General features: G+C 33.9%; 3 protein-coding genes across 4 annotated transcripts; 1 reads left to right on the top strand and 2 right to left on the bottom strand.

Annotated features, from left to right (window-relative positions):
• Window positions 1-1,346: 1,346 nt before the first annotated feature.
• LOC105338714 (uncharacterized) lies at window positions 1,347-4,814 on the bottom strand. The gene is made up of 4 exons (XM_066065857.1): window positions 4,531-4,814; window positions 3,976-4,154; window positions 3,729-3,866; window positions 1,347-3,501 (listed from the first exon to the last, which is right to left on the bottom strand). The coding sequence occupies exons 1-4, from the start codon at window positions 4,812-4,814 to the stop codon at window positions 2,402-2,404; spliced, it is 1,701 nt and encodes a 566-aa protein (XP_065921929.1). The 3' UTR covers window positions 1,347-2,401.
• A 1,018-nt stretch (window positions 4,815-5,832) lies between these two features.
• LOC136270115 (putative nuclease HARBI1) lies at window positions 5,833-10,719 on the top strand. Of its 2 annotated transcripts, XM_066066666.1 has the most exons (5): window positions 5,833-6,365; window positions 7,520-7,621; window positions 8,285-8,397; window positions 9,602-9,713; window positions 9,924-10,719. In XM_066066666.1, exons 1-5 carry the CDS (start codon window positions 6,041-6,043, stop codon window positions 10,307-10,309), a joined length of 1,038 nt encoding a protein of 345 aa, XP_065922738.1. In that variant the 5' UTR covers window positions 5,833-6,040; the 3' UTR covers window positions 10,310-10,719. The 2 variants fall into 2 exon arrangements, 1 of the variants encoding a protein (XP_065922738.1); XR_010707824.1 differs by lacking the exons at window positions 5,833-6,365; window positions 7,520-7,621; window positions 8,285-8,397 and adding an exon at window positions 8,156-8,224.
• A 51-nt stretch (window positions 10,720-10,770) lies between these two features.
• LOC136270116 (myb/SANT-like DNA-binding domain-containing protein 4) lies at window positions 10,771-13,815 on the bottom strand. Its single transcript, XM_066066667.1, has 4 exons — window positions 13,498-13,815; window positions 12,890-12,957; window positions 11,387-11,545; window positions 10,771-11,297 (listed from the first exon to the last, which is right to left on the bottom strand). The coding sequence occupies exons 1-4, from the start codon at window positions 13,713-13,715 to the stop codon at window positions 10,993-10,995; spliced, it is 750 nt and encodes a 249-aa protein (XP_065922739.1). The 5' UTR covers window positions 13,716-13,815; the 3' UTR covers window positions 10,771-10,992.
• Between the last annotated feature and the right edge of the window lie 3,287 nt (window positions 13,816-17,102).

Below are 17,102 nucleotides of genomic sequence, written 5' to 3' on the forward strand. Positions count from 1 at the left end.
TATTGGTAAGTTTTAAGTGTGCGGATTACGATCATAACAAAATCTACTTGAGTTTCATTCAAGAATATTCTTAATTTAAATCTTTATCATGCTGCTGACAAAATACCGTATCCATCTGATTACATAATCCGAGATCAACAACCTATTTTTTAACAGCTCACACGAAACGCTTTTATACTGAATTAAATTACCAATATATCTTCTAATATATATAATAATATAATAAAAAACTATCGCAATTTAAATTATGATTACAATCAGAAATGCCAGCCTGTCTTTTCTGTGAAAAGGAGGGGGCGTAATTAACAAAAAATATCAGAGATTACCCCAGTTCTTTAAAATACAGTATATTAATCAAGGTAAGAATTTAGACTGTTATTACTGATTCTCATTTGTTTGCAGAGTATTAGAGCTTATGGTGGTAAGAAACCCATTATAACAGTTTTCAGTTTTCTATTCTTTTTTTGTGTGGAAGTTTTCTTTGAACAGTTTGTTGTTTGTGAAAATTTGTTGACAAATATGCCGGGAAGACATTGTTGTGTCAATGGTTGCTACAATGGTGACAACAAGTTAAAAAAATGGAGATCACAATTATGTGTAATACATTCCTGTAATTTTGGAACTGGGAGATGTACATGTGATCCTCCCTTCAAATTATTAACATTTCCCACAGAATCCCAAGACAAATATGCCAGAAATATCTGGATTAGAAACATAAACCGCCAAAGTCAAAGTGGAGAACTTTGGCTTCCAAATAACGATTCCAGAATATGTTCTAATCATTTTGTGGATCTTGGACCTACCCCAAAGAATCCTTACCCAACACTGCATATGGGACACATGGACAGAGTTGTTGTTGGGAGGCAGCCACCAAAGGACAGATGTTTAGAAATTCCTACTAAGAAAAGGAAATCTACATCCAATGACTGTCACAGTGATTCTGATGTGACAAACAATGTTAAAAGTCATTTGATTGACCATGATTATTTGGAATACTGTGATACATGTTTGTACAAGGAAGAAGAGATAAGAAAGTTTAAAGATCAAATAAGAAGTCTCACTTTAGAGTTAAATCATCTTAAAAAGAAAACTTCAGTCAATGTTCAAAATCAGCTCAAATCGCGTGACATGTTGAGTTTGTTGGTCAATGATAGGAAAGTAAAATTCTATACAGGAATCCCTACCAAGTCTGCTTTTAATGCAGTCTACAATGCAATACAACCATCTCTTAAAAATGTTAGATATTGGAAGGGCCCATCCTATCATTGCACTACTCTTAAACATAAAAATTTTCAGAAAAATAGGGCTTGTAGAAAATTAAATCCAAAGGAGGAAATGCTTCTTACATTCATGAAAATCAGACTTGGTCTTTTAGATGAGGATCTTGCTGACAGATTTCAGATATCTCTATCATATGTGTCAAGAATTTTCACAACATGGGTGAAATTGTTGAAAAGGTATCTAAGCTGTTTAGTATTCAATGCTCAAAAAGATGTAGTCAGACATAACCTACCCCCTTCTTTCAGAACTACCAAATACTCACAAGTAAGGCACATTATTGATTGTTCGGAGGTATTTATAGAAAAACCCCAAAATTTAGTGTACCAAAACCAGTGTTGGAGCGATTACAAACATCATCACACTGCAAAATTTTTATTAAGCATAAACCCATCAGGTATGATAAACTTTGTTTCAGAATGCTGGGGTGGGAGGACCAGTGATAAGCATATCACACTTCACTCAGGGTTTATGGATCTTATAGAGCCTTTTGATTGTATTATGGCCGACAAAGGCTTTAGTAATCTATTGCAAGATTTCACCCTTCTTCATGCTACTCTATTGACCCCCCCAGGCAAACATGGGGTCAGTCAAATGCCAGCTAATGATGTTAGGAAAACAAAAGAAATAGCTAATAGAAGGATTTTTGTAGAGCAGGCTATTAGAAGAATGAAGTACTTTCGCATATTGAAGTTTGAAATTCCCCTTACATTGTGCCAACACCTTGATGATATTGTAAGAATAGTTAGTGGGGTGTGTAACATGTATCCACCTCTTCCAAAGTACTGAGAAAACTTACAATAGCTTTTGCCCGAGTAGTCTATCCCTATATTGTCTGGTACTAATAACTCTTCAGTATATTTCGTTTTGGCATTTTGTTATAACATGTTATGAAATGCATTTAATATTCGAAGAGAATGTAAATTAAATTATATGAAATAAAATGAAAAGAAAATGTAAACAATTTATTATTTTCCAAGTCATGCAATGAAATATAGTACATACAATGAACATACTATGAATATCAATGGTAACAATTAGAATATATATGATGTACATAAAATGTACATGTACATATATAAGTACCGGGTTTATTTGCTTCAGATCATTTATTGAGAGAAGCTTAAGAAGAAGATTGAATGCATTTTTTACAATGCCATGATGTCAAACTTTTGACATACTTGTCAGTTATTCCAACACAATGAAAATGATACCAAAGTTTGCACACATCACAATATATGCTACGCTCTTTAAGCTTGGTCACTTCATTCATAACAACCATATTACATTCAGGACAAAAATATGTCTCCCCATCTACATGTACCTTGTTGTCAATTTCCATTGGCTCTGGTGTATGAACATTTAAACTTTCTTGGGTCAAAAGATGTTGCAAAGACCTAGAATGAATCTCTGGTAAAACAAATGAATGATAGAAAAATTCAAGGTTGGATGACATTTCTGAATAAAAATGCTGGTCAAATACAATATTTTCATAAAATGGTCCATTGCATGTATATATGTACAGTATACACCATTTTCGCTTTGTAAGTTCAATCTGGCCCTGAATTTGACCATAATATGCCCCGTGTTTCAATGTAAGTGATTCAGTGTTTTGTAAACAACTTGGCAAATTACATTTGCAAAAAGAAAAACATGTAGAACATTTTGGAATGAGAGGACATTTAAATTCTACTAAACCCTCACCACAGCAAGAACATGATACCAATAAATCGGGGGAAGCTGCTAAATAGGGGTGATCAACATCTAAAAATATACCACATTCCTCAAATGATACATCTTTGTGTTTTTTTCTGTACATTTTCATAAACTCAATTTTAGCAATGGGTTCCATTTCTCGTCCATACTTTAAAGACATCACATTCGGATTAACATGTTTATATCCCATTATACGTGAGAGCAAAGGCTTTATGTCACAGTGTGCAGCGTTTCTCTTATAACTTTCCACTTTTGTATGGACAGCATAGAAATTCGATGCCGTAATCCGTCCTTTCCTCATCTCTGTCCAATTGGGGTTGGATGATTGACCCATGGTGAGGTTGTTAATGGCTTGAACCTCAGTCTCTGTGACGTGTTCTACATTGTCTTTAACCATATTGTCAATATAATAGTTTGAAACATCAAAAGCCATAACATCAGCTGTTTCTTTCTGATTCACTGGTACAGGTAACTGTGTGGTATCCTGGTCATCAGTAGTGTGCATTCCTATCATAAAAAGAAGAACATTAACCAACAGAAGACCCAAGAACAATATATTTCATTAGTGATAAATAACAGAAGTTTTCTCTAGTACAAGTATCTTTTTTTATTTCTTTAGACCTTTTTATCTAATTTAAAATCATTCTAAGTTCCAGTTGCCCTCTATTTGTTAGATTATGAATCAAGAAATATAAAATAATTATACATGTAATACAATTCCTAATTTAATATACCTTTGAATACACAAGCATTTGGAATTGCATCCTTCAGAGAGGCTAAAAGAGTTTTCTGAATGCAGGCCTCGGTGTCATTGTTTGCTTCAGGCATTACATCATAGTCAGCCTTACTCTTTCCAACAAGTGGTCTGGTCACTAAATATAAATATGTAAAACATGATAGTCATACTCACTTGAAAAATTCATGCACCATATGTAGCATAATAGAATATACATGTATATATATAAATATATATATACCTACCAGATTTACCATGTCTTGACTTTTTGAAATTCATGCTCTTTATTTGGGCAGGCTGGAGTTTCTTTTCAGATGGTTTTACCCATATGCATGTGCCTGAGGTGCAAGATGTAAGGCCTAATTTGTTTGCAGATTCAATGCGGAAAAGTAGACCTGCCACATGGTTGCAAGTTTGTCCCAACCTGAAATTGTTGAAAATATGAGAGTAACATTCAGTATATTAAGACAATAAGTCTTTAAACTATTCCATATAATCAGCTATAAACTCTTTAGTTAATAAAGTTTGAATTATTTTTTTTTACAAAAAGTTTCAAAGGAATGCTACAGCTATATATTTGAGACATATAAGTTTTTTTTAATATGTTCTGGTGTCTCATAATAATAATATCGATAAATAATATACTAGTATCTCGGATATAATGGAACCCACATAAGAAGAGAGTAAATTATAATTCAGGTGTAAATACAAGTAATTTCAAGTTGAAATAATCACTATAGTATAAAGATCTCTTTAAAGAATTTGACTAAAAAGGATTTAATTATATAATTATTACTAACCCTGAGGTGCAGGAGCAGTAGGCACTTAAAACATGTCCTGTAGCTTTCTGTAAACAGACCCAGGCACTGTGAGTTGCTGCATTTAAACTCTGTGATGGAGTACATCTGGCACGCAGAAAACAGTAGGAAGATGAAGTAGATATTGGATGATAAAATACCTCCTTCAGCCACTCTGATGTATAGTACTCATATGCTTTACCGATCTTATATTGGTTCAAATGCAGCTGAGCCTTCTCCTCGCTTTCGGTGGCCAATGGGACATTCCTTGTGTTTCGTCCTCCCATTTGTCGAATATTAAGAATGGGTCCGGCAAAATAACATCACCAACTTTAAGTAAATTCTTGTAGCATTCTAACTTAGACTTCTCAATTTCTACAGCTGTAGGTATTATTGGCATGTTAAGTGTATTAGCTGCAAACGCGAGTGCAACAAGTTCTTGTTTATTCCCGCCAATTGACAAACCTCTTTGGCTCAAAAAAGAACGCAACGCCTCGATTTTCCAATGAGAAAAGTCTTCCAAAGAACACCTTTGATCACCAGGATCCATTGTGTATAGAAATATATGTACAAAATATCCAAATCACAAAATGTCAATCGAAAAGAACCGGGGTGTTTAACTTCTTGAATAGAACAAGCGTCCATTTTGTTTGTTACGTAGACAAGTTTATCCCCGATTGACCTTTGACATGCATATATAATTAGCTGCCACAAGATGGCGATCCCGAACGTGCAATAGAACTATAAACTGCTATTTTCTGTCCCGATATATTTAAGCAGCACATTTGGACGATTTCAATTTTTAATCAAAATATACAAACCTGTGATAGAAGTGCAATTAAAATAGATGAAAGGGAAATTTTCTAAGATAATATCAATCACAGATTATCATATTTTACTCGAAAAAATCCACAAAAACGAGAACTGATTTCTTAGGCCTATGTAAAAAAAATCTGTGTTTAGAGTAACACTGATGAAAAAATTAGGTTAGGTAGGTAGGGATTTTTTTTAATTTTATCATATTTTTTTCTGCATGAATCCTAAGAATGTTTGTTTGTGTCACATTTAAAAACAGATTTTTTAATAAAAATAATAAAAATTCACAATCGGATAAAAACAGACATCTAAAAATGGTAGTATCGGGGCATTTTTGTAGGTTAGGTCGGGTTATCCTAAACACACAACCTTTTTTTTAGGCCTTACAAAGATTCAATTTATAATGGGGTATGTTGAAATTAGATAGAATGACATATCGTTAAAATGACAGATGTCCTACGGACCCGGTTTGACCTGAGCGTAGCCTGGCCCCGGGGCCATAAAACTTAGCTAGCTCAGATCTGAGACCGAAATTTGAGACGGTCTCAAATTTCGGTCTAAGTCTCAGACTTGGTGTGCCATAAAAAATTCTTGTCTCGGTCTCAGTCTCGCTTTCTTAGTTTGGTCTCACTTTTGAGCTCAGAAAGTTAGACAAGTAAATAGGTGTCTAACTTCTTAGTTTTTGCTCACTTTCAATATGGCTTCCGTGGGTGCGAGATTGAATTTATACAACATCATTCAGCGAAGAAGAAAGACGCCCCGTCCAAGAGTTTTTAAGGACAGAAGCAACCCACTGGAAGAACTCCCCACAGATGAAGTTTTTAGGAAGTACCGTTTTAGGCCAGACACCATTCTATTTATAGTTGGTATGTTCTTCGAAGACTTGGTTCATCCAACATTAAGAAATTCCCCTCTGCCTCCTTTGCTACAAGTTCTGGCTGCCCTGAGGTTTGTGGCGACAGGATCATTTTATAACTTAGTTGGAGAGTCCCTGGGTGTAGCCAAATCTACTACTGGCAGAGGTATCAGGAGAAAACGTACCCAAGAGAAAACGTACCCAGGAGAAAACGTACCCAATCTCTAGGGTACGTTTTCTCCTGGAGAAAACGTACCCGGGTACGTTTTCTCCAAGAGAAAAAGTATCCTATGAAAATCATAAATATACTACTTAATAGTTTTTAATACTTTTAAATACTATTTTCATAAAAATATACAGAAATGTTTGAGTTTTATAGATATATGAATTTAATACTTTATAATTTTAAAGGGGTTGGGCATATTAAATAATTTTCAAATGCTACTTTTATGCCGCATATTTCAATGCATAGATGGATAGAAATACATGTATATTCATTTTATGAATAATATCTTTATAATAATTGTAGCAACTTTTATTTTAGTACGAAATAATTACCTGTCATAAAGTTTTATCAGTATACTTCTTCTAATTATCCATTTATCGGTAGCCTTAACAATTTGAGTTTCTCTATACGAGATCCCCTGATTTTAATTGTAGCGATAATCAATTAAATACCTGGGCAGTTAATTTATTATTATGTAATATTATGTATTGCCTCCCCGCGCAGGTGGTAGAAATATTCACTCTCCACACATTATACATGTCAGTGGCGTCGGAAGCAAATTGACTGATCAATGTTACATTTCGTAGTAGTTTCCATTTATATGAATCAAACAAATATTTAAAAGACTTCAGTAGACTTGGTTTTATTAAGCAACTTTGTTCTATAGATAAATTTTTAAAAAAAATGTTAAAAATAACGCGATATCGACTTCTTGACATACTCATCATTTAGTTCTCCAAATGAGATTGCAATAAAAACTTATTATTTAACGGTTTCGTTTATGGTGTATTAATTGTCGACTAATTAAACTGCTCAGGCCATGTCCGTGTATGTGTATGTTACAAATTATTGTCTTAATAATTTAAGTACGTGACTATGCATTTCAAAACAACAACAAATGATACAAATGTTCATTGTATATTTTATTTTGTTTCATTTGAGAATATCTATGAAAACCATTATTTGTTATTTTCATAGGGTACGTTTTCTCTTGGAGAAAACGTACCCGGGTACGTTTTCTCCTGGAGAAAACGTACCCTATAAATTGGGTACGTTTTCTCCTGGGTACGTTTTCTCCAGCATTCCTGGCAGAGCCGCACGCTATGTCTGTCGTCTTTTGGCAGGGAAAGCAGGGAATTACATAAAGTTTCCGAGGGATGTTTCGTCCTACAAGAGCAGATTTTTCGAAATAGCAGGTAAACTTTCATTACTTATCTTCTCGTTTGTTTCTCTTCGGACGCCCTGACTTCGTGGTCATAGGAGCGGATCGTCCAGCCTCCGTAATGTTTACAAACATTTTACCCCAAACTTATCATGCTTATCCCTCATATGAAAGACAGTCATGCAAAATTTTCCGCTTCGATTTCTGTCAAAGTTGGTATTTCGGTAGAAAAATACTTAATAAATAACTAATTAAAAAATCAGGAAAATTCATCGATAGGTAATGGAGATAGAGCGTTTTCAACACTCGCGTTTTCTGCAGATGATCACTGAACCGTATTTTTATACCGGTGTCGCTAAACACCCGACACAATAGGCCTATTTTACCAATCATCGACGAATTCTACTGAGACATTCACTTTTTATCATAATTTTTATTACAATGTTAATATTAAAGCATGCATATAATAAAATCCCAATTAATAATATAAATTGTTAATGGAATTGTTAATGGAATCATAACTTGTATCGTTAGGGTAAACAAATGGTAAATAGGAGCTCTTGATGCATTTCAAACGCCACGGTCGATTTCTGATCAAATCATTTTGTGTATTTTCTTCGCAAGTCGAATATATGAGGTAAGTGTAAAAACATGATGAAAGTTAATATTTGTCGTAAATGTAGAATTTGTGTTTCAGGATTTCCAAACGTGGTTGGATGTGTAGATGGCACGCAGATAAAGATCAAGGCACCGAATGTTAACGAAGGGGAATATGTGAACAGGAAAGGTTTCCATTCGTTAAACGTCCAGGTAATATTTTTTCCAATAAATGGACTATAAAGATTAAAATAATATAAACACAATGTATCATTAAGTTAAGATATATAGGATGAGCCATGTGCGGATCCAGAAAAAACATTCCGGGGGGGGGGGGGGGTCAAGGGTCAATCCCAACCCTTTGGTTCTGTGCATGTGTGCATTTGCTATTGGATTTTTTAGACATTTGGACTTTTATAGCTAAATTGGCTGCGTTCAAGATCATAGCTGCTACATTATAGGGCTATATATGTACATTGCAGCCTCAGTGTTAAACAGTAAGCTAACCTACCCTCTACATGTACGTAGATATTTGTAGCCTGAATATTTCATGCAATGAATATATTAATCAAATTCACGATGGCTATCTTAGATACCACTTCGTCACAGACATGAAACATATATATTTAGTGATACTTTGTTCATCCTATAAGTTATGAAGAATTTTTGCATGTATATTTCAGCTTAAAATTAACCAATTATGTCCATGTTATTATAGTCTGTCCCAAGTTATTGCTTCCATCACTTTTTGATGATTTTTAATAAAAATACAGATATGTGTGAAAGAAGTACAGTTAAAATCAATGAAATGAAAAATATCCAAGATATCTTCATGGACAAATTATCCCTTTTCACTCATAAAATTTCACAGGAACGAAAACAAATTTCATATGGAAATTTATAATGGGAAATGTTTACATCTTTTCTCCATTCTCCAAGTACTTGGGACACCTCGCCCAATTTTTCAATGTTATCATCCAGGCTTATAAATGGCTGCATGATGCAATGCAAAATCCCTGTAGACTTTCTATTTTTGGATGTGTATTGAAACCTGAAGCGTAGGGGGCGTTTCAAAACAGATAATCAGGAAATTTTTCATATTAATGGATGAACGTAGTTTAAGCACAAAGGTATTTACTATTTATTATTATTCCAACTTCAAATCATAGACCTAGTGGCCCACCAAGCTGCTGTTCAATATACCTAGACATCTACGGCCTAGCGGCTAGGCTAGCTGCTATGATCTTGAGTGCAGCATCTTATCAAGATGGTTCCACATTTTTATTCATACCATATTATTCACCAAATTTCCCAATTTATTGTTAAACTTTCTTAATTATTATCAAGCAGAATTTGCTTAACATTATCTAGTTAATTACAACTATTTCATTGGACTCATTTTTTCAAAATATTGCAGATGGTATGTGGCCCTGATTTTTGCATCACAAATGTTGTCGCTAAATGGCCAGGATCTGTGCACGATTCTAGGATTTTTAAAGAATCTGTATTATGCAGAGAGTTTGAAAATGGTATGTTGTTTGGTATGTTCTACCATGTTGTTATTCTATACCCTCACCATCTATCTGAAAATAAATTTATAATAAGAATTACTTAAATAATTAAAAGGGGGTAACAATTAAAGGTTTTGTTCTGTATAATTCCGATTTAAATTATTGCACCTTTATGACTGTGTATTCCATCAAATTGAAAACTGACTATTACAAATAAAATTTATGCAGGACACATACAAGGGATGCTGTTGGGTGACTCCGGATATTCGCTCAAGACTTACTTGATGACTCCATATTTAAACCCCACAGAGGCACACATGCAGCGATACAACACGGCACATTGCAGGACAAGGGTGCTAATAGAGCAGACTTTCGGGATTCTAAAAAGAAGATTCTCCTGTTTGCACAGCGAACTGCGATTATCACCACAGAGGGCATGTGTTGCAGTGGTTGCCTGTTGTGTGTTACACAATATTGGCATCAACAGAGGAGACATCATCTCAAATTCCGATGACAATGACCTTAATGTCGCTGAAGATGTAATAGATGGTGTAGTTGACATGGGGGGCAATGGGAAAACTGTGAGGGATCACATTGCTCGTAATTATTTCTGAATTACCAGACAATTAATGACTTTGCATCTTTTAATTCTGGTAATTCATTTTTTTTTTTATCAAATCAAACTATACTTTTCAAAATTGATAAACAGTTAATTGTAGAATAGAAAACTTGTAACCAATTTTATTTGAGACATACATGTAGTAATATTAAGGCAGATATTTTCAACATGCAAAGAACAAATTTCAATATTTTATAAATATACAAAGTTGATTTGATTTGATTTATGATTAAAAATCTCACAAAGCAAGTTTCAGAGAGAGAGAGAGAGAGAGAGAGAGAGAGAGAGAGAGAGAGAGAGAGAGAGAGAGTATTGGTACATATGTATTTGACTACCGTATGTTTTTGTTGACACTTTTTACCATATCTAAGTTTCAAATAAAATTTACTTGTAATATTGCCCATATTTACTGAGGTTATATATTTCCTTATTTTAACTGCCTTTACCATATTAATAAAATGAGCATGAATCTGGGAGATTGATATTACATGAATGGAATTAGAATATCTTATCAAATAACATGTTCCTTTTTAAAAAGCTATAAAACCATATGGTAATTTTAAATAAATGTATGATCAAACAAAAAAAACCCCCAAAAAACCACACACAAAACAGGCAAAAATATCAATTACTAGCTATGAGGAAAGATTTTTTTCAAAATACTGGGTTAAATCTGCGTTAAACTTCTGAAAATTGAGAGAGAGACAAGTAGCTCAAAGAGCCATTTCTTAAAGAGTTTTTCTGCATCTCGATTAATTCCAGTTCTGCAGACACCTTCTTCATTTTCAGCTTAATGTAATCACTCTCCAATCTTAATTTGTCTTTCTCAGCTTCCAACACCTCCAAGTGTATCTCGCTGATGTCCCTACTTCTCTTTCTCTTGGGAGGATTCCCGTCAGCCATCTGCTGGACCGGTACACTTGTACTGGTACATGCAGTCCTGCATGAAGCTTCCTCTGATTCTGGAAGTTGGGGTTGATCTCCTGCAAGAAACATCCTAAATCAGTAATGAGAACAATGAAAATAATTCAATTGAAAATCATTCAAGATAAGATGATGTTTAATTACTTACCTGTAGCTGTACAAGCCGTTTCCAAACCCCCATCTATTCCATCCATTGAGGGCTTTCCTGCTAGGAAGGTCAACATGGCCTCATCCATGGGGGAGGGAGACGGGGGCTTTGGTCCACCACCTGTCCCTGGATACTTTGTTTGACTGTTGATTTTTTTGGCTTAAAAAATGAAATGATTTACTGTAAATACAATGATTCATGCAAATGCACATGATATATCAATTTTGAAAAATCTCTACAGAATAAAAAAGTGATTATGTATGTTACCTCGTAGCTGCAATAATGTAGCCCTCTCCCGATTTTTTTTTTTTTTGGGAGAGGGCTACAACTCCATAGGATCTCCGTAATGGTGCAAGTGCGGGAGTGATTCACTCCCGCAACAATTTCGTCTCAAATCGTATATAAATGACAATATTTACATTCTACTGTGTTTTTCCATTAAATTCCGTGATGTTTAAATGCCTCTAAATGCAACAAGTAGTCAAAGGTCAAATAGACGAGTTTTATTATGACGTCACAAACGTTAAACGCTGTAAACTGCAACGTCACAAGCGAAAATCAAAGTTCACGCTTGTGGCTGTTACTGTGGCTCTTCCATTAATATTAACTTACCCTTAGGATAAGATAGGAATTTTAAGGTATGAATCACATTTGCAGAAAAGGCAAGAAGTTAAAAAATGTAAATATAAGCATTAAATCATGATTTTTTGAAGTATACACTCTCATAACTGCAGCGGTGTGTGCATACAAATTTTCATAACGCGCTAACGCGCGTTACTCAATTTGTATGCACACACCGCTGCAGTTATGAGAGTGTATACTTCAAAAAATCATGATTCAATGCTATAATAACATTTGCATTTCTTACCTGAACTCCCTGAACTTGTAGATGTCTATGGCATAAATTAATCCAAAAATATCAAGTATAGTCCATATATCGGTTATTTTTCGTGTATGTCAACAACACAAGTTGAATATGTCCGCCATGTTTACTGACCTTGACCGGTCTTATTTTTGGACAGCCAATGAGAATTCAGGAGCGGATCTTGAACTGAATATAGGAATTCCCCTATTATAAACATAATTAACGCGGTAAATATGAATTTTCCATTATATACCATTTCCTTAAATGATATTTTAGTGATAGAACGAGGTAAGATCGATTATCTACACTGACATTCACGTTATCAAGCCCATCAAAACTCCAAGCGTAAATCCCAAAAAATCACGCGAGAACTGTCATGGCTGCTGAAAAAGACGACTGGTAAACATGCTGATGTGTTTTATCTGGTTTTGATTTATATACGGTTACTTTGTTCAACCTGAATTAAAAAATCATTTTATCTAAAGGAGGTCAATTTTAAAATCGATCTTTCAGACCGAAGTCAGTCGCATTAAAAAATTAATTTTGCACCATTACGGAGATCCTGTGGAATTGTAGCCCTCTCCAGTAAACATCAGATATAAAAAATCGGAGAGGGCTACATTATTGCAGCTAGTTACCTCGCTGCTTCATATTTGACCATTGCTTCTTAACTTGCTTGACTGTTCTCTTTTTGACTGTTCCCTTTCTATATAAAGAAAAAGGAGACAAAATAAGTTTTATAGTAGTTAATGGTGACAGTGAATGCTTTAAACTGTAATTGAATTATCCTTTTTTGTGTGTTTTATTTAAAGGAAACTATCAGTAGTATCCATTCCAGAATGAAATGTGCATCCGTGCCGAATATCTGTGTGGTCGAAATGACGCGACACCCACATTTGTTACTAGCTATGACGTAAAATGTAAACAGTCTGAGTCTCTATAAATAGTTCCTAACTAGGGAGTTCATAAGTCTTTTTTAGGTGAAGGACTTTTTATTATTCGCCAGACTCTGTTGACAAAATGATATGGAAGAGTTGCTTTGCATTTATGAATATAGCTTTTATCATTTTGTTTATCTCTTCCGTATACCCAACTATTTTCACTGAAAAGCTGATCTTGTCATATTCACGATTGCATCGAGCTGCTGAACCAATAGAATATGCATATGAGCAAATTATTTTGAAAATAATTATTGTGATTATACTATTTTATTTTCAACATGTTTAAAAATAATTAAGCGACTTACGCATTAACAACGTCCGTTACTTCAAGCCAGGCTCGGTTTTTCTCGGCCTTACCGCTACTCGCCCCTTTGAACTTTCCATCAATGACTTCAATTCTTTTGGAAACTTCTTCATAGAGAACTTCCCTCTCCAACGGAGTCCAGTATGGCTCGTTTTGAACCTGGTTCATCGTTTTTTCGACGTTTTTGCTTATGAGATAATCAATTTCCCGTTCACCCATATCGGCTGCTACGTTGATTGACGCTGATGACGTCAATTAACGTAAAATGACGTAACAATATGCATACGAACTAGGAAAAGATAACACTGAATAATAGTTACATTTAATATGTTTTACGGTGTGTCCGTTGGGGCGAGCGCAGAAGGAGTCACACATCTGTCATCATTGTTAAATGCAACCCGTGGACTTAAGGTAATGATCCATACGTCACAAAACAACGTCTGACGTAATTCACGCGTTATTACGTCTTATCCGTGCCCGATCTAATTGAGACCTCACGTTGAAAATTGTATTTCAAAACAAAGAAATCAAGCTGACATAGAAATTGATTCATAACAAATATATCAAAAATCCTGACACTGCAATCAATTAGGCCTACCGGGGTATTAATCAGCGAAATAACATGGCTGGGTTGTGTCGATTACGTACTCGTTTTGAAAATACAGACCGCTTACTTTTGTCCGGCATAAATATTAATCCATTATAAGGTTGAATTTAATCCAATTCTTTGAACATTAATCCCTGAAAGTCCATAAACATCCAAAATGAAATCCTGACCGATATCTATATTCCAGTGCATAAGGGAGATAAAAACACAAGGGGAAATAATTTGACATATATCATCTTTATCCTATTTCGCTTAGGAACGAGCATAGATATATTTTCTACGAAAAAAATGTTTTTAGAATTAAAATCATGCGCTGAAGAGAAGTTATTTCATTATAAGAACAGTCTTTAAAACCAGTAAAAAAAAAGGTTTGAATAGAGGTTTTGTCTTGAAGGCATATATCAGGTAGTTAGCATTATCCACGCATGTGACTGCAGTTTCTAAATACCGATCTCGATCAATAATACTTAACGATATCCAAAGAAACCAACTTTTGCGATTTAAATAATACAGATTAATCATCAGTTTGTTTAAATCATGTTTTCTATTTAACAATACATAAAACATATTTTTTTATAGTTATGAAATAATAAACCTATGCACAGTTTTAATTTTACGGACCTTTTTTCAAAATGAATATTTTAATGATTTTACCAAAAATATGCCAATTATGATCCTGAAAAGGCCGGTCCCTTGGGTAATTATATTTCTAACTGATTAAGGGCGTTAAGGTGTAAACAATATCAAAATTTTAGAGAATTCTGTACGTTAATAGAATTATAAGAGCTTGAATTTTCTTTGAAAATTTATTCATTTTATCTCATTTGTATGCAGATTTATCTATTTTTTGATAAATAAACAAGTGTAACATGAAAAATTTTGTTTTGAAATAATAATTCCTTTATTTTACATAGGATATAAGTAAAAATACGATTTTGTGAAAGTCAAATTTCAGGCTTAGGCTTATATTCTTTATGTATGAGAAAAGCGCCATTTTCCGCAATCAGTTCTATTTTTAGCAACGGTCCTAGCTTTTATAATACCGATGGACCAGCAAACAGGGTAAAATTTGATAAGAACATATCCTCAGATACACGTTTGAAAAATATGAAAAAATTCTGTACGCATTTTATTTATCTAGTGGGGTATGGACCATTACCTTAAGTCTTAACCAAACCAAAAAACTTTGGCTTTGTCTCGAAAACTTTTACCACCGCAAGGAACCGGAAGATGTCAAACTTTTATTCCAATGGTCCCTTCCTAGGTTTATACACTTAATAAAAAAACTACTACTGTGCATTAATGAAATGTTAAACAGACTTATTAAAATATTTTGATAAACACAAAGCCGGTTTTTTTTATATTTTTTATCTCTTCTTTACCTTTTAATAATGATCATTAAAATCAATAAATTGTGTGTCTGTGTTATTTCTCATTTTGTTCCTTGTTGTTACCGGTGTTTTAATTTTCCTCTGTGACATCAATTTTGTTTTTAATCTTTTTAATTTTTGTACGCTATATAAGCGTTGTAGACATGTGCCCTCCCCCTTTTTTAGTGTGTGATATCCAATATTATTGAAAGGTTTGACCACATATGCAACTATAACAAATACATGTAGATATTTTAACAGTTTAATTTTTTTCTTTTATTTATTCATTACAAAATGACGTGGCTACATCTATACTACTATATTAAAATAATAGACTCGAATTTTTGGTCTTTAATACCAAGAAATCGGAAGAATACTGTCTTTTGTTTTATATATTTTAAACATCATTGGTACTTGAAGATTACCAATTTGTTTTTATTTTTTCTCAGTTAAGCTTCGCTAATTAATAATAAACGAAAATTCCTCAAAAAATCCCGGAAATCACCTGGATTTTTTGGATTTTACAATCCAGCGCTTGCGCAATACATTCACCCTAACGGGATCTTTAGTTTATGTTTCCACAATATCACATCTGCATGAATAAACTCAGAAATGATAATACAAATACGGGTAAATTTACATTGGACTTTTGCTATATATTCTGTTCATTGATATTAATGATTTCTTATGAGAGAAAGTATAAAATAACAAATACACATTTCAACTAAGTACTTACTTTTGTATTCGTGAAGACAAAAAAATATTTGATTACATGCAAAAAAGTTACATTATATTTGTTAGGAGAGTGAAGATAGAATATGTTTTATCGTAAAAATGAATAATGTCCTACTGACCCAGTTTTACAAAGAAAAATACGTGTACGTTGGTGAAAATGTGTTGAATTCTTCCATTCTATGGATTAAAATTTTAGTTGAAAGGTATTTGCAGTCTCAAAAGAGTTTGTTGTGATGAATTTGACTGTTATATCCAAGGCAACTTCATTAACTTTCTCCAAAATCGTTCCGGAGCGATTCTGCAATTTCCTGCTACATTACGGGTATAGGGGAGGCATTCTAACTGTGGCGAGGGCCTTTCCCGAGACACAGTTAGATTATTCAAAATAAGGAAAGTGTAGTGAAATTAATAGCATTATTGTACTGTAGGCTTTTTATTTATTATGTAAATGTCAATAATAAGGTGTGTCGATGTACCTATTTCGTAAATGTTCGATATGCAATGTCAACCCGTGCACGCACGGGTCAAAGTCTAGTGTAGATCTAATAATGATTAGACTTTTTTTTAAAAATAATTTTTTGTCACCTACCTAACGTATACAATGATTGGATCAATATGACAATAAATTTAGCATGGAACTTGCATGTGTATTTACTGAGCAAATAAAATCATCAAAACAAAACTAATCAGCCAAAGAGTCACCGTTAATAGTGAGCGCAGTATCAGTATTAACGGTGACTCCCTACTATGTTCTTCCTACACGATACATTCAGTACAGATGCTTGATCCACCTCTAAATGTATCGCGGGAATATAAAACGCGAGATCACTGTGACGTCATACTTAACTTTTTGCGCTCGACAGTTTTCGTAAATTGTCGGACAAACTCGGGAAA

This window comes from Magallana gigas, chromosome 7 (genome assembly GCF_963853765.1).
Source record: "Magallana gigas chromosome 7, xbMagGiga1.1, whole genome shotgun sequence".
Taxonomy (NCBI): Eukaryota; Metazoa; Mollusca; class Bivalvia; order Ostreida; family Ostreidae; genus Magallana; species Magallana gigas.